The following is a 23,790-nucleotide window of genomic DNA, read 5'->3' on the forward strand; positions in this document are numbered from 1 at the left end:
TTGAAGTTAAAATTTTATTTTGGGCTTCTCTTAGAACTGCTGTGATCAACTTACCTGGCAATCCCTGGAATCTTACCGCTAACATTAGGGCTACCAGAATTGTGCTTTCCTTCTTCAACCACACAGCTTCAATTTGTGTGTCTTGCATAGTCCATATATATATATATATATATATATATTATTTTTTTTTCCCCTGAATGACTTGCTAGGGGTTTTTTGTTTGTTTGTTTTTTTTTTTTTTTTTTTGAGGACTAGAGGATTTTAATATTAAAAGAAGTACTATTTCATATTTGTTTACTTAACATTATATTCTTTCTTCACATAACTATAAATACTTAGAATGCAAGAACACCTAAGTGATAGATATTCCCATATCAAATTCCCTTCAAAAATTGACCAGGGAGAAAAAGATGGAATCTTTCTCTGAAACAAACCAAGCCCACAAATTGCCCCGAGCTCCACCGCTTTAGCAAAACACATTAATAGTGTCGATGTTATGCTTCCCTCTACTGTTTAACATAAGAAGTGCAGATACCTCTTAACATACTGAAGTGTTCTTAAAAAAACAACAACATACGAACCAATCTTTAGTTGCAGGCAAAACTTAGCAAATAACCTTAATGAAAGTTCCATTTTGTTCATGAACAATTAGAGGCACTGAGCAGAAATATCCTCATTTATCTCGAGCTTGATATTACATGAAATATCAACTACATTCCAATTGTCTCATGTTGTTGTTTACAGTCTATGAAAAAGTCAACTTCAAGCAGGCAAAAAACTTCAAAGACCAAGCAATGTAACAAAGAGTAAAAAAGTCAAGAACCAAAGAATTATCATGGAAATGATATGACCAGGTGACCCGCCCAGTGGATGAGGGGAAGGCTGTGGATGTTGTCTACCTGGACTTCAACAAGGCCTTTGACGCTGTCTCTCATGGCATACGCCTTGAGAAGCTGGCGGCTCATGGCTTGGACAAGTGTACTCTTCGCTGGGTGAAAAACTGGCTGGATGGACGAGCCCAGAGGGTTGTCATGAATGGAGTTAAACCCAGTTGGCGGCAGGTCACAAGTGGTGTTCCCCAGAGCTCAGTACTGGGGCCAGTTCTGTTAAATGTCTTTATCAATGACCTGGATGAGGGGATCGAGTGCACCCTCAGCAAGTTTGTGGATGACACCAAGTTGGGAGGCAGGGTTGATCTGCTCGAGGGTAGGAAGGATCTACAGAGGGATCTGGGCAGGCTGGATCCATGGGCTGAGGCCAACTGTATGAGGTTCAACAAGGTCAAGTGCCGGGTCCTGCACTTGGGTCACAACAACCCCATGCAGCGCTACGGGCTTGGGGAAGAGTGGCTGGAAAGCTGCCCGGCAGAGAAAGACCTGGGGGTGCTGGTTGACAGCCGGCTGAACATGAGCCAGCAGAGTGCCCAGGTGGCCACGAAGGCCAACGGCATCCTGGCCTGCATCAGAAATAGCGTGGCCAGCAGGAGCAGGGAGGTGATCGTGCCCCTGTATTTGGCACTGGTGAGGCCGCACCTTGAGTACTGTGTTCAGTTTTGGGCCCCTCACTACAGGAAAGACATGTGAGGTGCTGGAGCGTGTCCAGAGAAGGGCAACAAAGCTGGTGAGGGGCCTGGAGCACAAGTCTTATGAGGAGCGGCTGAGGGAACGGGGGTTGTTTAGCCTGGAGAAAAGGAGGCTGAGGGGAGACCTTATTGCTCTCTACAACTACCTGAAAGGAGGTTGTAGTGAGGTGGGTGCTGGTCTCTTCTGTCAGGTGGCTGGAGGTAGGACGAGAGGAAATGGCCTCAAGTTGCACCAGGGGAGGTTTAGGTTGGACATTAGGAAAAATTTCTTTACTGAAAGGGTTGTCAGGCATTGGAACAGGCTGCCCAGGGAAGTGGTTGAGTCACCATCCCTGGAGGTATTCAAAAAGTGCATAGACAAGGCACTTCAGGACATGGTTTAGTGGGCATGCTTGATGGTTGGACTCAATGATCTTAAAGGTCTTTTCCAACCTAAATGATTCTATGAAATAACTAGTCAAGTGTCTCAAAACAGTGCTATGTATTTCATATAATTGATTTTACAAAATTAACTCCACAGATACATTAAAACTGTCAAAACAGTAGTGGTCTTTATTTCCATCAGACAAGTTAACACTTCAGTTAATATGAATTTATTTCAACATTTGGGAGATATGGAAATTAATGACTAATAAAAAAGTGAAATAAACCCCCTTCCAAAAATATATTGGATAATACATATGTCTGAATTTTATACTGTCCCCCTGATAAGCCCTTTACATTATGTGACATCACATACAGTTTTGCAAGACAAAATTTATGGACTGGTTTTCAGCCTCTGATTTGTGAGCCCTCATGGTGTCTAAGAAAAGCAAGTTTATACATGCTATGCAGCAACCTAAGTACATACATTTCAAAGGGGTCTCAATTCAACTGAGGAAAAAAAAAAGAATCTGGAAAGGTCCACAAATCAAAAAAAAGGTAGAAAATACTGTATTTGAATAAACATTCAAACCTTAGTGTCCTGGAGGGAAAGTTAACATTTCGCTTAAAACCAGAAAATACATTAGTTGATATTTTTTTAATTTTAGAAACTGGGCTTTGAAATAATGCAGTTATCAGTTGTTTTCAATTAAGATTAAGTTAAAAATTGCAGACTACAGAAAAGTCTTCAAATAAGTGAAAACAAATCTCCTCCCTTTGTCATCTAATGCCAAGTATGTACCATATAAATAACATCTGTACTACAGAACTCTTCATATAGATCAGATATTTTCAACAGAAACAGGATTTCATTTTAGTGTCAAACCAGTAATTAAAATTTTAGTTCACATCTTGTTTAAAATTTTTAATATAGAGGAGAATTAGTCCTGCAAAACCAGTTAGCAGTCTGTTCCTGTTGCAAGTCATGACCACTGAAAAATTACAATCTTAAACCCCCTGCCCTCGCCAAGTTTTCTCGCAGCCTTGCCAAGAAACCCATGTAGTCACAGAAAGCTTGTAAAGTTGGGGTTTTTTTGGGGGGGGCAGGGGGACGTTAAATAAAGTGTCTCATCTAATGAGGAAAGGAAAGGCAAAAAATCAATGACTAGTTTTCACAGTAAAATGCATCAGCTTTGTAGTTTCATTTGAAACCAAGAACAAATCATGAAACGTCATGAAAATAAGATAAAAAATCTCCTAGAGTGATTACTAAATGAAGTTAAAATTACCACACTAATCAGTAAACCCCAGAAGAAAAGCAGATGCCTCATATCACAGGTCCTACATTAAACAGTATCCACTTTTTAAAATAAATCCATAAAATCTGTATGTTTGGCCACTTTGCACATTTTTCCCCTAAAAAATACAGTGTACAGAAAAAAAAATCTTTTGTTATTCCCAGTATGAATTCTGAAGTATAAGCTCAAAACCCAGAAGTTAAAGATCAGCTAAAAGGATTTTAAGTTATTTACAAATCCAGCAGGTAATACTACCATAATGGCTTCATTTCCATCCTTGTAGTGGCTCTCACTCTTATCCAGCAGCATCTGCAGTAGGAATCTCTTCAGACAGCTTCATCACTGATCATCTGTCATTTTAAGCAATTCTAAAAGAGCCCCAACAGCTCCAAAATAACCCTTTAAACAAGTCAAAAGCAAAAAAAACCCAAACAATCAAATTCCAAAATAAGACAAGCATGAACACGTAAAGTCTTTGGTTCTGTTAAGGCAATTAAAAGACCTTTCTTATAAGATCAGCCCTGCTGTGCCAAGTATTTGCTGTATCTGAATTATGATTTAATATGATCTTGTTTAGGTCCAAGAAAGGGCCTTATACCAGGAGAAGTCTTACACAGTTCTCAAAATTGTCAGAAGAGAAGAAATTACAGAACCACTATAATGATGCTGTATTGAGGCAGGGCAGTTTCCATTATGAACACATCCATCTGACAGTCACCTCAAAATTATGCTTACAAAAATTAATTCTAGTTGAGGTTTATATACCAGACCACGCAAATGAACATTGTTGGTACTAAGGTCAGAAAGCAAAAACAAGAGATGTGCAATGTTTAGCAACAAATACCCCAAGATCAGTGATCAAGTCAGGAAGTTAACAATGGGTATTCTCAAATGAATTTGTAATGAAATCATGTTTATGCAGAACTTCATTTGTGCATTCACTTCAAAGCAATGGCATTGAAATTCTCCCTTTTAGCTTCACCAAGTCAAGAACCACAAGATTTTTATACTTACAAATAAAAGTAAGTTCAACATGTATTTCCTTACCTCATGTTCCAAAAACAGAGCTTTCAGCTGTCCCTTGGACCAATAATCCATAGCATATGCTAGCACCTTCATAGAAATCATATTAATTCTGAGAAAGTTGCCAACAAATACCACCTTGTCGATGTTCTGTAAAATCAAAAAGCAGACCAGCAAAAATTATATTCAGCTACATTATTTGCCCCATTCAACATGCACTTCTGCCTCCACTATGAAGTTAAGTGGGAATTTTGGGTTACAGTTACATTCTCCAGACTCAAGAGTCAAGAAAATAATTGCAGTTACTGACTGCTAAGTAGAGATGTTGCAAGGAAAAAAAAAAAAGAAAAAAAGAAGTTTTATTCCAAAGAAAGTGAGAGGCTGATGTCACAGATGGTGACTATTTGCTTAAAAGTCCAGGACCTTCCCAACATGAACAGGATTATGTGTGTTTTGGTTTTTGTTTTTTTTTAATTGTATATGACATGGCAGCACTGAAGACATCTTTTCCCCCTGCTTATTAAATGAAGCAACTTCACAGAGATCACTATGATTATTCAGTCCAGATGGAGAACCTCTGAAGGGTATCTGAGAAGAATTATGGTAGAAATAGATAATGCAAGATGCTTCTTCCCATTATCTGGACTGTGGTTCCATTTTCAAGCAGCAAGCAAAACATGGCCAAGATGATACTTAACATGTACTGCATTCCTTTGTTTCAAAGCTCACTTGAACTCAGTGTTCACACAGAAGCTTAAGATTTTTGAACAATCAGCCCTATGCTGTCAGTGAGAAAGCCACACACTATCCTTACTTGTGTGCACATCAGTGCATGTAAGCAACAGTTCTGGTGCTTAAACAATGCCCATAACTATCTTACCAAGCCCAGTTTTGCCCGTTATGCACAAAAATGCACCTGCATTTTGAATTGGTGTACCATATGATGTTCACCATACACTAGAATTGGTCTAGAAGATTCAGTAGGAGGCCAGATCCTGGAGACATAAGCTTTTACAGGAGCCTTGAAGGAGCCCTAGAAATGTATCTTCAAGAGTTCTCTGCTGAAAAGTACCAGCAAAAATCTGCATAGAGGCTAGAATTACCAAGTATTAACTCTACTAGATACATACAGCTCTATAAAGCCCAACACTTGGTTCTGCAGCAATTACTTTGCTACAGACCGCAGTTTTGTCATGTCCAGTACCATGCATATGACATACCACAGAGAACATCCTCACATGAATACTCAGTACTGGAGAGTGCTGATACGCAGACGCAATAATTCATTTATCCAGTCTCTGATGACTGAGTTACATGTCTGACTGTCCTCAAACCAAACACATCAAGACAAACTTTATTTAAACAATTCAGGTTCATAGTCATCTATAACCTTACACTCTGCAGTCACATCAGCATGCATTCATACTCATTCCTAGGAACTTATGTGGCTGAAAATAAGAACTTCTCAAATTTCAAAAGGCTGCTATTAAACATGGGCAAGAGCACTTTGCATCCTCTGACAAGGCAGTTTTGTCTCTGAAGTAATTTCTGACAAAGGATGGACAAACATGTAACTAATTTCCTGTACTGCAATACCATCAAATTGATTAGAATCTACATTTGAATTTCATCTTCATGACATTATTTTTTCTGAATATACACACGAAGCTACTGTTACCAGAAATTCAAGCAAGCAGTACCTAACACCAAGTATGAAAATTACTGAAAATTTTAAATCTAAAAATACTAGTCGTATCTACTAGAATAGCAGAGTGTATATAACATGCAAATTTCATATCAATTTTATTTTCCAACATTCCTTGACTTGACAAGGTTAAAAATTATGTTAAAGATGTAAAGTTTCCTAGATTTTTTGAACCGAACTAAAAACAGCTTTAGCAGTTTTCAGGAGTCAGACAATGAAGAAATACTACTTTTACCTCTTAAGAGAGTCTTGCTAATTTACTTTTAAATTGTTCACTGCTGAAATATTCAAAGCTGAAAGACAGAAGTCTTAAACCAATGAAGGAATGGTGATGAAATGCTTACTTAAGCTAACCAAATTACAACATCCTGGAAAAGACATGCACTCTTTCACTCTGTGGGGTCTTGCTAAATTGTTCAACTATCCTGCAGTAGAAAGCTATAGTATAGCTTCAATATAGTATATACACATATTTGCCAATATAATTGAATAGGGGAATCAATATCAAAGATGCAATAAAAAAGCCTGCATATATTTTTGCAAGAAGCCTCATTCAGATGCAACTTACATGTTCTGCTAGTAAGAAAAGTATAAACCACAGAGACTGGTTTCCTTTATGCAGTTCTGCTGTGCCTAGGACAGACTGTTTCAAATGATGTGTAGCCAAATGGTTCCAGACTATGGAATTTTTCTACCCCACTGCCAACTTTGTGCAAGCAAACTTCACTTTGAAGTTCTGCAGACAGAATATTTCATTTATTCCCCAGCCTCATTTTTTCCTGCACATATGCAAGTCATTTTCAACACAATATTAAAGCTGCAATCATTGAAAAAAACCCAAGAAAACCCCACTTATCAAAACTCATGCTTCAGGGCATAAATTGATTTTGTCAAAGAACCTAAAAGTGAGCTTCACCATAACCCTAACCTAATACACACAAACTCCACAAAAGAATATATCATATTCAACTGTTTTTTAAGCTCTTATTTAGGCATTTCATTCATCAAACTTGGTGAGTCAGAGCCCTATCTCCCAAAGGCAATTTAGGTGTCTAGATTATTTAGCAGAACGACAGCATTACTTTTTTCCCCTGAGAGCAAGCTATCTGGAGATGAGTTTACTTGCAATGATATATCATGTTTGATTTTTTTTTTTAATAGTATGTAAAGCTACTAAATGAAGTCTTCATTCTCTAAAAAGCTACAAAATAATTTAGTTCAAGTGTTGGAGAAATTCTACTTTGACATTGTCTGTGAAATGAAGAATACTTTACACATCAATCCACATTCCTCCACAAAATTCTGGGATCACGTCCAGTTTTTAAAGTAAGCTTGCCCACAAAATAAAGATGTTAGGAACTTTTTCACAACGACTCAGAAGCATTAGTTTCATTAGTAGCCTATTTCCTCCTCTGAATGCATCGCATGTGGTTCCCTGCTGCAACTCTCCATGCTTTGATAGCCCTGTACAATGCTGCTTGAACTCCATGCCACAAGGCAACACTGTAAAGAAGCTGAAAGCAGAGAGAACACTGAAAGAGAATCATCCTGACTGAGAGAGTCAAATTGCCAAAAAAAAAAGTCTGTAGCCACTTTTCACGATGAAGGGAGGTTATCAGTGGCATTTGATAGGGGCATACACTAAGACTTGTGCTGTTCAACGTATTTTCAAAGTGCTCTAGAGAGGGATATCAGCAACAAACATAACATATATTGGCATACAAAGTTATCCAGGAGAGTCAGAATAAAAAATGAACAGCATAACAATCCTGAAGAGACTTACACCCAGCAACTCACAAATAAAATGGCAGATGAAGTTTAAATTAAAAAAGTGAAATGACACAAATGGAAGGGGGAAGAGACAGACAGACTTCAGTATTCAGACACAATGATAGGCCCCAAATTAGCCACCACCACTCAAGAAAGACTGTGGAGGAACTGTGCATGGTTTCTTAAAAATATGAGCCCCATGTTCATAAAAATAAAATATTGGGAACTATTAGTAAAGGAACTCAGAACACAAAATTTATCAATATGCCATCACATAAATTCATTGTGCAACCACACTCGCAATACTGCATGAAGATCTGACCGTTCAATCTCAAAATTAGAATCATAAAGAGATAAGACAAAATGAAACAGTGGAAAAGAGACACAGAGTGTCTTCCGTAGGAGAGGAGATTAAGTATTAGGACATTCTGTCTTGGAAAGACCAAGAGGGAGATGTCATAAAGGTTTTTTAAAACCCAAACCAAAACCCACCAAAAGCACTAGTGATGAATTATTTGCTATTTCTCATAAAGCAAAAAGCTAGATAGGATCCAATAAAGGAATCAGATGGCAATTTGGTGAGTTTTTTGGGTTTGGGGTATTTTGTTGGGATTTTTGTGGGCTGTGTGGGTGTGTTGTTGATTAAAAAAATAAAAAAGGAGCACTTCCTTCTAACCACAGAATGCTGTGGAGCTAAAAACATCTATGTATTAAAAAAAAATTAGATAAATTCATTGAGAGCAGATAAAAGATTAGTTACCACTTAATAGTAAAGGGTGCAATTTGCAGCTCAAAACAAGTGCCTAAATGTTTGGGTTTGGGTTTTTTATTTATTTACTTATTTATTTTTAAACTGCTGGAACCTGGAAAGGTGTTTGAATGGAACAATCCATCCATAGTTATCATGCCTAAAGAAAACAATGTAACAAGCAGCTGATAGGTTTGAAGCAGGATAAGGTACTATATTTTTCTTCTTTCTGATCCAATGCAAGGGATCTTATATCTATCAAAGCATTTAACCCAATATGCAATTCAAACCCATCATACTATGGAAACAAGCCAAACAAAATACTATTAAAAAAATAATCTGTCATAGTATAGTAAGATCTATTAATAACCACAAGGTAATTGAGAGTATTAATTTGGATTACAAAGGTGCTAATATCTATGTATTACAGCTTGAGAGCAACTGAACAGCTCTAGGCATCAATAGTTCAAGGAGATCTTTACAGTCAGCTCTTCTCCCTTCTTACCTACCTTTGAAGCTCAAAGTACCTTATACTTTGCATCAAAGCACACATAACACAAATCACAAGAGTTAGGACACCACATTAAATATATGCATATTTACCAGGGTCAGTTACACACCTACTATACCAGCAATTTACACTTTTGTATTCTGATAATCTTACTATGTTGTTTCTAAAGGTTTTAAGCTCATAGTAAATATGCTATCTTACCTCGTTCAATGCACACATGCGAGCAATAGAACCTATGTTGTTGGTGATGGTGACCAAAGTAGCTCTGGCCAAGTCCTCTTTACTGATGGAATCTCTCTTTTCTTTACTCATCATATGACCAAAGCTGTGTGAGGAAGATTATTCCTTTTAATATGAGTTATTTAGGAATGCTAAAAGCCCTTAGAAATTATACCATTTAATAAGTTTTGCTTGGATTTGATATCCATTGATTTGAGACAGATTTGAAATGTGAAAAGGGATCTCATTAGAAAGGCAGACCAATAAGCAAAGACACTTCTTCTAAAATAACTGTAATTTAAATGGAAGCAAACTACATCAAGCATTGCTTATACCTGTTTAAAAAAAAAAAGCAAGTTAAGTGAGAGATCTAAGGACAAACCACATGATACATTCAGAGTGACATTTCCACATGTACATAGTGCATAGTCCAGGGATTATGCACTCAGTTCAGCATGCACAGTAAGTTTCCCAAAGAACTCCTTAAAACCAGCTCAATTAACATGTACCTTGAGGCTACAGCAGACCCTTGAAGGCCAAACCGCTCATAGTCTCCTCCGTAAATATCTTTCACCAGCTTATCCACATTAGTGCTGTCTCCTTTCGCAGCCATTTCTAGTGCTTCTTCAAACGTCTCGCAGCCAGTCAGTAGGCAGCACAGGCCCAGGAACGTTCCTCCTCCAAGACTAGAAAAGCACAGTTCCTTCAGACCAGCACCTTGAACCAGCTTTTACCACAGCTCTTGACTTGTGTTTTCAACATGGTCTACACAGCTACCAACTGCATCTTGCAACTGCTCCCTTGTGAAGACACCCTAAATTGAGTTTCTATTTAACACAAATGTCATCCAGTGTGATTTTAACTGAACTACTCTTAAGTCCTTAACATTTAAATAGGAGAAACGATGCTAAAGGGTTAGCTGAGAACAAGGTCCAATCCAACAATGCAGATGCCAGTTTGCTATTTGTAGCACTCTAGCAAATTTTTCTTGTGCAAGAATAATTAGCCAACAGATCACTTAAGTCAGTGATGAAAGAATAAACAGCGATCAAAGCTAAAAATCCCTGCAGGGGCAGGCATCCAAGACAGATCCTGCCCCCCTAGCCAGTGGCAGGAAGCAGTCTGGTTGGTTCCCGTTCAAAGAAAGCCCTGAATGTCTCAGCCCTCCAAAGAGCTCTGAGCAAGGAGCAGTCACTTTAATATCTTGCACAGGTTCAAGTACAATATTTACTGACTACATAAATTTAGCAGGGAGTATTTGATTGTGCATAACAGGTTGCTAACTCATCTCATTAAAATTTACTTTAGACTCTTCAGTCTTAACAGACATGAACTTCAACTTACTAACCTCTACGTCCTTCCTCATTCTTTCTTAACCCTTGAGAAAGTTAGCTTATTTGCACTGATTGCACTCACACTGACTGGAGGCACTGTAAACAAGAGGATCGGTGAGACACCACACTTGCACTTCACAAAGAAGCACAGGAGGTCACACAGGAACACCATTCAATCAGTGCTTTCAGATTATCAGGCAAGTTTTTCAGAACACATCTAGTAGCACTACAATATATTCAGTATCTGAACAGTAGCAAGCCCTCCCTGCACACCAGCCACAAGACAGTATTGATTTCATCATCTACAACAAGTCAGCAACCCACTGCAAGTCATGTTTTTCCTTTCATAGTGGAGAGGATGATCAGAAGCACATCTACAGGTATCAAGAGCTATGCTTGAAAAACAACCAGAATTACAAGAAAACCAATACCTCTTCCATTCAACTTGTGTCATCTGTATTGTATACAGACAAATGGCTCATGGCTACCCTTGCGGCAAAGATAGGCCCTAGACAAGGCAACAGAAGACACATATGCAGTCATGTGCAGTATACAGGAGAAACTTTATTAATATGTACCATGCGCTGAAGAACAGAATGCAGCTTTGGAAGGGACTATAGCAAAACCAAAAAGCTTCTTTGGTTGTTGTTTTGGAAACAGATTTTTTTTAGGTTTCTGTTTTGGTGGTTTGTTTGGGTTTAAGGTTACAGTATTACTAAAAATGAAGGATCCCAATTTAGTTTGCATGTAAGAGGAAAAAGTGGGACAGATTTATTAGTACTTTTACTACTAGTCTGGATGGACACATTTGTAACTAAAGTGGTTTCCTATAAATAAGCACTGTTGCCACATTTACAGAGTAAACTTAAATGTGCCTTAGGGTGTTTTTTTGGTCTTGAGAACAAAATTCTGCATCTACACTACTGAACTCCTGAATTCCTAAACAGAGCACTTGCATCTAAATCTCTTACTGAACATGGGCCAGAGATCATTTCAACCCAGCTATACCCTACAAATCATTTCAGAGAGCACTGGATGACCCAGGCCGAAATCACACTGAGGACAAAATAAGAACACAGACAATCAGATTCTAGTTTTTACACACTGGCATTCCTTAATTTACCAGCATGGTCCAAAGACTAGCGCAATCAGTAAGGAAACAAGATATCCAGTGAGATTCCTCTGCCAAAATCCAGTCGTAGCAAGTAATTCTACAAAGTTTTCCTATATCCTGGACACATCCTAACTACTAAGCAAGAGCTTTTTGTTTAGCCCAAGCGTTTTTATTTCACTGCTCTGACTGTTCTGGGGGATCAAAGCAGGGGAGAGAAGATTCATTTACTAGAACAGCTTTATTTTGGTAATTCACAGCAAGAGACAGGAAGCAAGTAAGAACACCAAGAAGAGACTAAGGCAACTCTAAAGTTGAATGGATCAATGATTTCCCTGATGTAGATACTGTCTCTGAAGAAATCCTAGGATATTTCCAGCCTTGCTACTGGTGGGCTTTTAAAAGAAATGGCAAGACAAGCACAGTTTGGGGCTGCACCTACTAGTCACGCTGTCTGGTTCTATCTGTTCAATTATTAAGGAGAAAATAAAATAGAATTAAAAGAACATAGAATTAATTTTACCTGGATCCTGTGACTCTCTTATAGTTGTCCTTAGAATACACAGCTAGGATGCTGACCCCTGAGCCTATGTTAACCAGCAGCATAGGATATGGATTATCAAGGCAATAAGGCTTTTTCTGGCACTGTTCAGGATCTGTAGGATTTTCAAAATAATAGCACTCTGGTTGGCCATTGAAACCGACAGAATCAACATAAAGGAGGCCCTGAATCAAACAGTCCAATTCATCCAGTTTATGGAGTTGTAGATCAGCAATCTGGAAAACAACAAGAAATTAATAAACAAACATTTCCTAGTATAATATAACACTGAGAAGGACAAAAGGCTCCGCTGAAGCACTTTGATCACTTTACTAGTAACACATTATGCTATTTAAACAGTACAAAGACCTAAGCCTGAAGTCCGAAATGAAAAGTTTGCTATCTGCCTGACAACAGGGACCTCCCAAAACAGTGATGTGCTGTGCAGTAATGTTGTTTAGCTCCTCCGCCTTTGAGATATTCCCTGCTCTGCAAGCAGGAAACATTCCCCCCCCCTCAGTATTCTGAAGCAGTAAATGTCTTTCCTCTCATCCCCATCCCAAGAGGAGCTGCATTCTGCAGCTTTTGGACAGTATCTGACACACGCCTGCACAGCAGCATTCCTCAGGATGCAGAGTGCTTTAACTCATCATCCAACTACATTTCCCAGCAGTTTAATGAAATATTCAATAGAAGCGTTAAGATCCAAGAAACTTCAGTTAAAGAACAAGACAGTTGAAGCCTTACAAAGTGCACATGCTTACATTAATATGCATTAACTATGCAGTGGATTAGGCTTAAAAGATTTGCATTTTTTTTTTAGTATAAGTCACCAGTAATATGAGAGCACTATTTCTTTAAATTACCATAAGCACTTTAAAATGCCTCATGAAAAACAGGGTATACCCAATGTTGGTGAAAAACAATATAAAAACCTAAACAAAACTATTGTCAGGTCCATGCCCCCAGCAAAATGTTCATAAAAATAGAACTGTAACAGAAGGCAGAAAAACAATTATAAGAGCTTAGAAAGGACACTCCCTCTGAGATCTCACAGGTCACCCATGACTGTACTTAAACAGACGTGTCTACTTGCCATAGCATTCTGTTTACTAAAACTAGAAATCGCATCCCTTTCTCAAAATAGGATACAGTGACAATCTGTAGAAAGTCTCCTTTCCAGATGACATTGAGCTTAGACTTGTGTCAGGGAGAAAAGAGGGAGAAAAAATAGTAAACTTGTCTGTCCAAACCCTGAGGTCATTTGCATCCTCACACCTGCAAAGTAGGTCTTACTTAACTCCACTTTCTAGCAGAAAAAACAATAGGGTATTAGGAACAAAAGGGAGTTATACAGCACAGGGCTGGTTCTCAAACATTTGCATATTGCAGGATGTTTTTATAACAGCTAATGAGGAAGATTTATGAGGCTACCTACCTCCTATTTTTAATTCTGGAAGCTATATTAAGTCACTATAAAGAGGAGAGATATTTCTGTGGAACAGGCATGGTCAATAGGTTACATTCTTTTGAGCTATTTAAATCTCTCCCCTTAAGTTTTTTTCTGTACTTGTACATAGCTCTAACTTGCCTTAACTGAAAGCCATTCTACTCTTTGGGTCTGCCCTTTTGTTATACTTGCTACTCCTCAAATCCTGGAACCACAGAAAATAAATTAGACCAAAAAAACTCCAAACCAGCAGTCTCAAAGACCTCAATATAGTTCCAGTTATTCATAGGACAACAGAGACAGGTGGAGATAATTTCTTCTTATTTCAGTATTTTTTCCTGTAACTTTTGCAATCCCTTCATATTTTTTTCTTGGTTACCACATGGCTATACAAATTACAATTACAGAAATGCAGCATAAAAGACTTGAACCATTTAGCCAGCAAATAAAAAGAAAAAACACAAATCAGGAGAAAAGGTTTTTAAAGAAATGTTACAAAAATCGTAAGGCTACTTTGCAAATATCTTGGATTTCAGCAATTTCTTGCTATTAGACTGAGAGGAAAAGCTCCAATCAAGAGATATACAATACAAGGCATTAACATAATAAATGCTTCATGCACTCTTTCTCACAATAGACATTTTATGGAGCCCACTAAGTCATCACTTGTTAGAGGAATTTTTTTTTTTTTGTTAAAACCCAACTACTGTTGCACACAGCTAGTCAAAATAAGGAAAGATTCTATACTAGCCATTATCTTTCTCTAGGTTATGTGCTGTACAGTCTCAGTTTCCTCATTGTACTGTATAAGCTAGATGCAGCATGACCAAACACAATCTAATACAGATACAGCATGCACAAACATGCTATGAACCAAAAGCCTGCTATACAGACATAAGTCATTAGTAGATTTATGGCCCCTACTGTCAAAACCTCTGTTGTCCCATAAGCCAAGCACCCAGCCACAAGCTGCTTTTGTCTTATCCATGTTACACTTTTATAAATAGGTAAGCATCGGCGAGAGACCTTGCAAGACACGAGCAAGCAATACAAATCTAAGAGTATAACACTTCTGGCATCGGTGCAAACACACAAACAAAATCCTTGTTTCTACAAACTCACCAGTCAGCCCACCAATTTTGTAAGGACAGAACAAAAGAAACTAATCAAAGCTTCTTTTTCAAGCACTAAGTGTACAAATTTTATTAGGTCCAGCCCTCCACATATAAAAGACATACTAGAATTTGTTCTGCTTTTTATAGCTCTGTGTTATATTTAACAGTTGATAGACTGTAAGCAGAAAAGCCCTATTACTGCTTTCTTTCATGTCTGATATTCATAGCAGACTGAAAAACTATTTTCCTGTGTTGTTGCAGCAGTCTGGTTTTCATTTTTGGAAGGAGCAAGACTGGCATCAGTATTCCACGTCGATCTGCCTTCATTCAGAGAACCGCGAGCTCTGCAGCCACCAGACCTCTGAGGCTCCAAACAGCCCTGTGAGCCACTACTGTTCTTGTTTCTAAACACAAATTAGGGACAGTTGCAAGAAATGTAGTAATCCAGTCCTGTTCAAGAAACCATGATACAGCCAGGGTCACAATTCCCAGTCCCTTTCCCTGCATATAGAAATCTGCCTTTTTTCTATTCATTTCTTTGCTCACATACACTCAAGTAGCAAAACTACACCACAAAACAGATGTGTCTGTAAACATCATAACTAATGTATGAGTAGGCAAACTTTTTTTTTCTGGTGCCATCACCTGACCTACCACACTCTACTTGTCCTCATCTTTCAGCTGTTCAAACCACTTTCTCCTTGCAGGAATTTAAGTTTATGTGCAAAAATGCAAAACAAAAACAGGAGCTGTGTGTAGAAGCACATTTTAATTGGACGTTTTTCCTACAACTTTTTACAAAATGCATTTGCAGATATTTTCCAGCCCTTTACAATCCCTAATGTGAGGGCAGACAGCATAATGGTCAACTTATCCTGCTCTGCTCTCCTGTAACTATATTCAGCACAGTGCCTCTCTAGAAAAGTTTTATGTCAGAAAGTTGTGCTATGAGAGGAAGAACTGCAGAACAAAGTAGCATACAGGACCCTGGAGGGAAAATTTATGATGGTTACAAGGAAACCATATGTACATGTTTTAAAAGAACAATTTTTCTGCATTATAGCCAGACTGTAGAAATTCCTCTTCATTTCAGACTGTTTATTAAAGACCAGGGGAGGCAAGGAAACAAAACACTCTGGACTTCAAGCAATTCTTCAGGACCATCAAAAGGAGGGACTCAGGACTTTAACCATGTTTACAAGCAGGTGCAACACAGCAAGGAAGTAGTGAACACTTCCCCATGACTGTTGACATCTTAGCAACAAAATCCTGAAACCCAGCTGATTTCAAGGATACACAAAAGGTCTGTTATTACTGCATACAGATGCTATTCTAAAGAGAATGAAATCCCACTTCTTACTGTACAGTTGGAGGAAGTGCGGGAAAATGGTACTGTCTGTTCAAGTTTAGGTTTGTTTTGTTTTTAAATAATATGCATAATGTCAAACAATTTTTAGCTGTATTCATGTACCAGACAGTATAAAAGGAAAAAAAAGTGGTACCAACTTGCTGCTTTGAAATACAGAAGCACAGAAGTCAAAGACTTCAGTCAACATTTGTTTCTTTACGGGATAGTAAATATTTCCACCTGTGCAAGGAAAACATGAAACAGCCCAGTCCTCTAGAAGTGAGCTGAGGGCAGCTGTGACATATATGCTGCAGGGTTGAAGCCTAATGGATCAACACTGGTGTGCAGACATCTTTCCAATGAAGCTCCAGCTCATGAAAGTTTTCACCCAATTTGAATTTTCACACTGTTACCAAGTTCTGGCGAGCACAGGAACGTCCAAAACTAGATGCAGTTACGAGCTCATCTGTCTCTTGGACTTTCAATCAGAAATACGATTTTTTTTCTGTAAGAAGCCGTTACGAACACAATGCCTTGCACGTTTTTAATTACCAATTACAGCAGCCTCATTTACTATAACACTCTGGCTTTCATATGCCTTCTGGGCATTGCTCCAGTTTTTATTTCTTATAATAGCTTATGGTCTAGCTTTTCCTTCCATCTCCCTCCCATTACCTCTCCTCCACTTTCATAAAGATATACTTTGCTTCCTTTATATTTTGATTGTCTTAACCTCAACCCCCAACCCTGTTTCTTTTTGAGCTCAGATGAGGTACTGCCACCAGCTTGTTCCACACCCTAAGGCTGAGAAATATCTACCTGCATTCAAACAAGACAAAGTCTAATGCAAATAAAGGGTAAGCCCAACATTTGCTGAGCCAGAAGAGAAGACGGACTCTGCACCAGCTTTGGGCAAAAAAAAGCACTTGTCTGGGATCCTCTGCAGAGGATCAGCCCTCTTGCCCAGCTAGCTGTAAGGATCTCTTCCTTCTCTTGACAGGGAAGAGATGCACATGGCTTCTCCTCATTCCCTCTGAAGAATCTCCTACCTTCTTGCAGTGGTGGTAACAGAAGGTACCATAGTTACTTCATCCATTCTCTGGATGTCACTTTCAACTCCAGCCCAGCACCTATGGCCTGAGCAGCAGTGTCCAGCCTCCTCAAGCAAGTGAGGTGCAACAAGAGTTTTGAGTGTCTTACACTAAGCCAGAGTTACACAGCTTACTCATCCTACAACACAGGACAGTGAGTTTATTTGTTTTAAGATAAATACAGTCTACAAGTCATCCACAGGCATTCGGTTCATACCGCAAAGTAAAGCATTAGAATCAGCTAATATCTGGCACAAGGAAATCACTCTCCAACAGCAAGCTTACTCTTAAAGCTTTTTTCTTACACATTATGGGGAACGTCAAGGCCTGACTTTAAGTTTGTGTTGGTAACAGATTTCCTTCCTTTCCTGCCCCAAATGTTCTTTATTAAGTGATTGGGTTTTGGCCCAGGCCCTGCTTCCACTGCAGCCAGCAGTAAAATTTCTATCAAGATAAATCAGGTTCTGTATTTGTCTGTTCAGAAAAGGAATACAAAAATCCCACCTTTGAGCCACTGCAATCAACAAGAATTTTGCAATAGAGCAGGTTTTAGACAAAAGTATGAATAGTCCTTTCTTCCCTCATCCTCCACGTATCCTTTACATTTGAGTTGCTTTACAAAACTGAGTGACAGCCTAAGAATTTATTCCTCATTACGTTAACAGCATAATTCTGTGCAAGTAATGTGCATGTGCTATCACGGAGGAGTCGCAGAGTATGAAGAGATTCATATTACTGGTACACACAGGTACATACTCCTTACTTTTACAGAAATGACATTACTTGAACATTTACAGAATATGTGAGGTGACAGTACATAGTTGGGAAAAGGAGGGAGGATTATCAGAATTAGGTGACAATTTCATCCATGCCTTAACACCACTGTTACTGGTCTTTATGGCTGGCTGGCTTTATTTTCAGTCATTCAGAAAGGTGTGGGGAGGAGGGAAAGCCAAACAAAAAACAAAACCAAGAAGAAACACCCTAACCTGGAAACAGTCCTTTTAGTGAATTACCTACTGATGCCCTTCAACAAACATTAAGTATAACCATATGGTTGCTAAAATTATTTCTGTGGTCTAGTTTAATGAATAGAGTCAGTTTTCCTACTTCTAGAGGAAGCATTCAGATCTTAAGAATGAATCAAATGATTTGCCAGGCTACTTATCGTTATTGCTGGCAGTCACCAAGCAGTCCATGGAGACTTCTCCAGGTCTTCTCCTATCCAACACTGTGGATCATGAGAGGGAGGTCAGATAGCTAAACCTAGCTAGCTTTGCAGATTTAGTTCCTTTCTATGGCACAGAATACAGGCTTAAGACAAACAGAGGATGCCTCACAATTTTATTTTAAAAAGCAGAGATGTCTAGATCAAAGCTATTTAACTCATTTAGGGATCAGAAGTAAGACACTGGAACAGGCAAGTAACAACAGGGTTTTTACTTGTCTATTTTAAGGAGAAAAAGCTGCTGTAATCTTAGGATTCCTTCTCTGGCATTCGAATGCTGTGTTGCAGTATGTTGGATCTTTTGTCCCAAATCTATGCAATCCTGAAAGTCCCGTAAGCATTTAGAAATGCCATGAAAGACAAATAACTTAAAAGCATGTACACAGGGAAATAAAGGGCCAGAACAAAAGCATGTTACCTATATCAGTTTCATAATTTTCCTAGAATTTAGCCAGATTTTTTGATGAAATTAACAACATTCACAAACCTACTTGAGGTTTTCCACATTGCTTCTAAGTTACAGAAACAGGAACATTTAAAGCCTCTTCCATACAAAGCATTACACAACATTGAATCCTGCAACAGCAGGATATTAGACTTGGCACATGTTCTCTACTTCTACAGGTGCATTAGAGTGATCAAATATTTGAAACAGACATTTCAATGCTTTGAGAAAGCAATCCTGAAGCTGTTGTCCAATGTCAATTTACAGTCAGCAGAACACACTGAGATAGCCAGCTGCTGTTACAGTGGCTAATGAAGTGTGACAATTTAAGTGCCAGTACACAGGACACTCAGCCCTTTGAGAGAGATTAAACAAGCAAATCTTCATGCAATGGAGAGTATTTTGCTTCTGTAGTACTCTATGGATATTACAGTTTGAGCCAAGAAATACTTGCTATAAAGGAAGGTGTGGAACTGGACAGCTGTTAGAAGATGTCCAATGCACACTTAGGTGTGAGTGCACTTCACTGATTGCTCTATGCTATAAAACACCCCAGCGAGCCTTTAAAGTGTTTTTCTTAAACTACCTACAAGTCTTGCAGCACACAGAATGTTAACTAACACTGCAGAGATGTGGGATTTCATGCCTAAGTCCACCAGTAATTTGCTATGTGACCTCATATTTTCGTACAATACCTAGCAAAACAGCCCAAACTTCAACTATGGCTTCCAGTGCTACATCAACTATATTGCAACTGAGATGATAGAGACTGGTCCCTCGCTGTAAATTGCGTGTTTACGCCAGATTAAAGCCAAAGCTATGAAAAAAAATGCCTAGCTATTATAGCCATCAGGTAACTTCCAGTTCAATTCCACAGCTGTAGGAGCAAGGGACAGGAACTTCCTTATTAAGTAAGCAACTGTAGCTGCTATTACATGATGCAGGAGAGATGAATTTGGGAAGACAGACCATTCCAAAGGGATAGTTGGCCTCTTCAGAAAGTCTCAAAGTGACCTCCCATTGTCACTAGAGAATGTGACCTGAATCATCCCCTGGACACATGGAAAGATGCTCGAAAACCTGAACTGAAGCAACATTGACTAGCACTAGAATTCACCTCCTACTGTGGTGTCAACATCCTTACACAATGCGAGACAAACTAAAACTTTTGAGGACTCAATCATCAGTAGATTGTAACATGTAAGGGACTTGCAATCAGCCTAAAGGACAAGAAATCTGGTACTAGTAGTGGACTACTACAGCAATTCAGAAACTTGATAGTCCTTCATTAGACTAGCCGTTTCCATGTCCAACATTTACTGAAAACAATTGCACAACAGTATAACAGCTGGAATTCACATTGATTTCTTACAGCATTCTCTTTCCCCCTTGGGATCTTGGTCATCTGGTAGGTGAGGGGTATTGACAAAAAAAAAAATCCTCTTGTACTGCAGGAATGGATGCTTGAAGTTAAAAATGAAGCAGACAAAGCCAAGGACTGCAGTCAACAGCAGTTAGTAAACCAGTATGATAGCTACCTAGACTGAAGCAGAGACAGAAAAGCAACTGATGTAACCTGTCATACCCAGCAGTCATCCCTCACCCTCAAGATCAGGTCAAAAGCTACAGACAGAAGTGTCAGACCTGCCTGCCAAGTAAATCATTCACATTAATTTTAGTGGGACTGCTCCAGTACAGGCAGACTAGTCATTCTCATACAGAAAATAAATGGAGATATGCCCCAGTAGAGACACATATAAAACAGGCAACTGCCTCCCAAATGTCTATTTCTCTCTAATGCAGTTTGTACAACAGCATGCTCTGCCTCTGTTGCCACAATCAATTTTTGCAGTGCACTCTAGTGCACTCATTCGGGAGCTAGGACTATTGCTGAAGTTTATACAAACAGCAGGATCCAATACTTCAGATCTACATCAGCTTCTGGAGCTCCCCGCAGAGGTTATTTTTAAATTCTAGGGGATCTGGGACCTAGTCACCTCATGAACTGCCTTTCTTCACATGATGTACTCCCAGAATTGAAATCATAAGCTAGCTGCTATTGTCATGCTTCCATACACTGTTTCTCCCCCTGCTCCACACTTGGTCTTCCAAGACTCTTGACTTAAGTCTGCTTGAAGACTAATACAAGGGGAAGGGAACCTGAATCTAGACTCCAGCTGTATGGTTTAATTTCTGGTTTTCTAATAGATATCCAGTTTGCAAGATGAGTACCTAGTCTCAGACTTCTAGGTTGTCACAACACACCCTCAGCTGATTGAGGCATCTGATCATCACAGCCATACTCTAAAAAAAAACGTTTACTGAAGACATCCTGCACAGTAATACTTCAGTAGAATACCCAACAAGTAGAATACTCTCCCCATCCCCCTCCACGTTCTCAGCAATTCCACCAATTAACAAATGTGAATTGATTCTGTTAGTCTTAAACAGTTAGGATGGACAAAAGAATGTTATTTTCTCTGCAAGTTTTAATAGGACTCCCATGATGTTTTTCCAAAGTAATTCCCACTGAACCCTTATGAACAGTTCACGTACCGTTCTAAAGTCCTCTTCAAACTTGTAAGCTCCACCTCCCGTGGCACAGAGTGTAGTGTGCAAACTGGAGAAGTTCTTTTCACTACCCATCTGTATGAACCTGTGCATGGCACAGCTGGGAAAACGGATGAAGTGCAGGTTTCCTTTGCGTCCACACATAGTCAAATTTTTCAGTTCAAGATGGACATCACGAATGCCAGTTTTACCATAGGCTGTATTGGAGGTCAAGTATTTTCTAATGCTTTTCAGGTTTTCCACCTCCTCCTGTTCCTCTTCTGCAGTAATGTCCTTAGGTTCAAAGTAGACCAGTTTAACCAATGTTCCACCGATATCCATTCCAAACCATGGAAATGCTAAGGACAAGGGGGTAGGGGAGGAAGAAAAAGTCACTGTAAATATATGTTAGCCATATCATTTAAAACATTTGCTGAATGACAATTCACTGCAGTCACAGTAGCAGCATCTGCTCCTGAAAGCTAGTTGTCACTTACGTGTCCAATTCACATGTTTGAAACATCTCTCTGAGTTAAGACTTCATAAAGCCTCGGTTAAGAAAAAGAATAAAGAAAACTCTCAACGTACTCTTCTCTGGAGAAGCAGATTTTAATAAAATGAAAATATTTTTTCCCAGGAAAACTTTTTACTCTTCAGTCAGCACCTCTTGACAGAGCACATTTACTGAATTTCACCCAGTCTGACTCCCGGCACCAATTCTTAAAATAGACTAAGGAGGGAAGGAGGAAGAAACAATCACATAGGAGAACAAGATATCTCAAGTCACATTCCCACTGTGTAATATCTAAAATCACCTTTCCAAGATGAGTCGGAATTTCCAGTCTCAAGTGTCTGCCTGAGGAGCAGCAATACATAACTCTCCCATTATGCTGGGAGTCCCCATACTTCAACCCACCAGAACTAGCAGCTCTGTTGGAACTACATCACCTGCACATATTAGCAGAAAGAATGAGCTGTTTTAAGTTCAATATTTACTATTTACTACTGACAGTCCTTTTCTTTGAGCATAGACTCCCTTTGCTGGTATATGTGTTAGTCTATCATACAACTATACAAGAAATGCCATTTGTTTCTCAGCATATATATATATATATTTGCCACAGCTGGCCTAGGTCTACCAAAGCCTTTGTTCTGTTAATAGCAAGAGAAAATCACTATGGAGAACATGCAGACAGAAGATAGTAACTGAACCAGGTTGGTCTGCCTGCTCTGCCTTCATATACGTGCGCACATTTAAAACAGTAAGCCACGTAACTTTATGAAGAACTAGGAAGTGAGAATACAAAATCTATACACAGGTACTGCAGAAGGAGGCAGCTAGTAATGTTTCTTAGAGAAATTAAATTAAAAGTACTGAGTATGTGACTAACATCTAAGATCCATTTCTAAAATAGCAGTCACAGTCACCCTTGCTTTTAGGGAGAATCAGGCAGACTTGCTAGAAATGTGATTCTACCAACTAGAGCATCCCAACATAGTGTCAATACAAACTCCAAACCATGGATGCTATATGCATTACTGATACTTCTGCCAATGAACCTAAATGTAAACAAGTTTGGGCAAAGATTTTAATAAGCATAGGAGTTACTGATCACACTGTTCTTCCTCAGGTAATCACAGCTCAGTATTGAGTTACTCAGCTTCACACTGAAAGGAGCTTAGAGTCTTTTACTTCTTACCACAAGGGTCTCACCATCATTCTTGTCTGGCTGAATAATTCAAAAGTCTAAATTTCACAGTTGTTAATACACCCCCCCAATCAATCCAGATGTTTAAGACAGTTATTTTGCTCCATTGCTGTATGCCAAATAATTGAATCATTAGTTTCTCCCCCCCTTCCCTAAGGACAAGGAAGGCATAATGTGTAAACTCCCATGAAGTAGGTTGCTTACAGTTCAGTTTTTCTAAAAGCACCTACTGTTATCTGTTGCAAAGTCTAATTTCTTTTTCCATGCCCTACAAGCTGCAAGACACAAAGACACTGAAATGAAGTCTTATTGAGATTTGGGAAGATACATCCTATGCAGATGCATGAAAGCTCCCTGAAATGGGAAGAATTTGAAACAAGCATTTTTACAATAGGCTTTATTTTAAAAAGGAAAAATATGTTACCATACACTAAGCTGTACCTCAAACACTTTTCAAAGTACAAGGTAAATATTTAAGCAAAAGTGGTCTGGTCCACACTATACAACACTACAATGCAGTGGAGCTCAGGATGCCAATCCCATTACTGATTTACACAAGTCTTTATTTACGCTACTGAGAACTTTAATTATCTGTCTCACTGGAACAGTAAGTCTCCTCCTTGGACGCATCTTAACTATGCAAATACAA

The 23,790-nt window shown here is 38.8% G+C and overlaps 1 protein-coding gene across 11 annotated transcripts in view; it reads right to left on the minus strand.

Moving 5' to 3' along the window:
- Window positions 1–2,103: 2,103 nt before the first annotated feature.
- PANK1 (pantothenate kinase 1) overlaps window positions 2,104–23,790 on the minus strand; it is a 48,820-nt gene continuing 27,133 nt past the window's right edge. For 9 of the 11 annotated variants that reach the window (XM_069796590.1, XM_069796592.1, XM_069796588.1 and 6 more), the window contains 6 exons: window positions 21,439–21,791; window positions 12,188–12,441; window positions 9,729–9,905; window positions 9,202–9,325; window positions 4,291–4,416; window positions 2,104–3,642 (listed from right to left, as the gene is read on the minus strand). In XM_069796590.1, coding sequence (XP_069652691.1) covers window positions 3,583–3,642; window positions 4,291–4,416; window positions 9,202–9,325; window positions 9,729–9,905; window positions 12,188–12,441; window positions 21,439–21,774 — 1,077 coding nt within the window. In that variant the 5' untranslated portion in view covers window positions 21,775–21,791 and the 3' untranslated portion in view covers window positions 2,104–3,582. The remainder of the gene's footprint in view (window positions 3,643–4,290; window positions 4,417–9,201; window positions 9,326–9,728; window positions 9,906–12,187; window positions 12,442–21,438; window positions 21,792–23,790) is intronic. The other 2 variants (XM_069796584.1, XM_069796593.1) reach the window with 1 other exon arrangement.

Source organism: Haliaeetus albicilla, chromosome 11 (genome assembly GCF_947461875.1).
Source record: "Haliaeetus albicilla chromosome 11, bHalAlb1.1, whole genome shotgun sequence".
In the NCBI taxonomy this organism is placed as follows: domain Eukaryota; kingdom Metazoa; phylum Chordata; class Aves; order Accipitriformes; family Accipitridae; genus Haliaeetus; species Haliaeetus albicilla.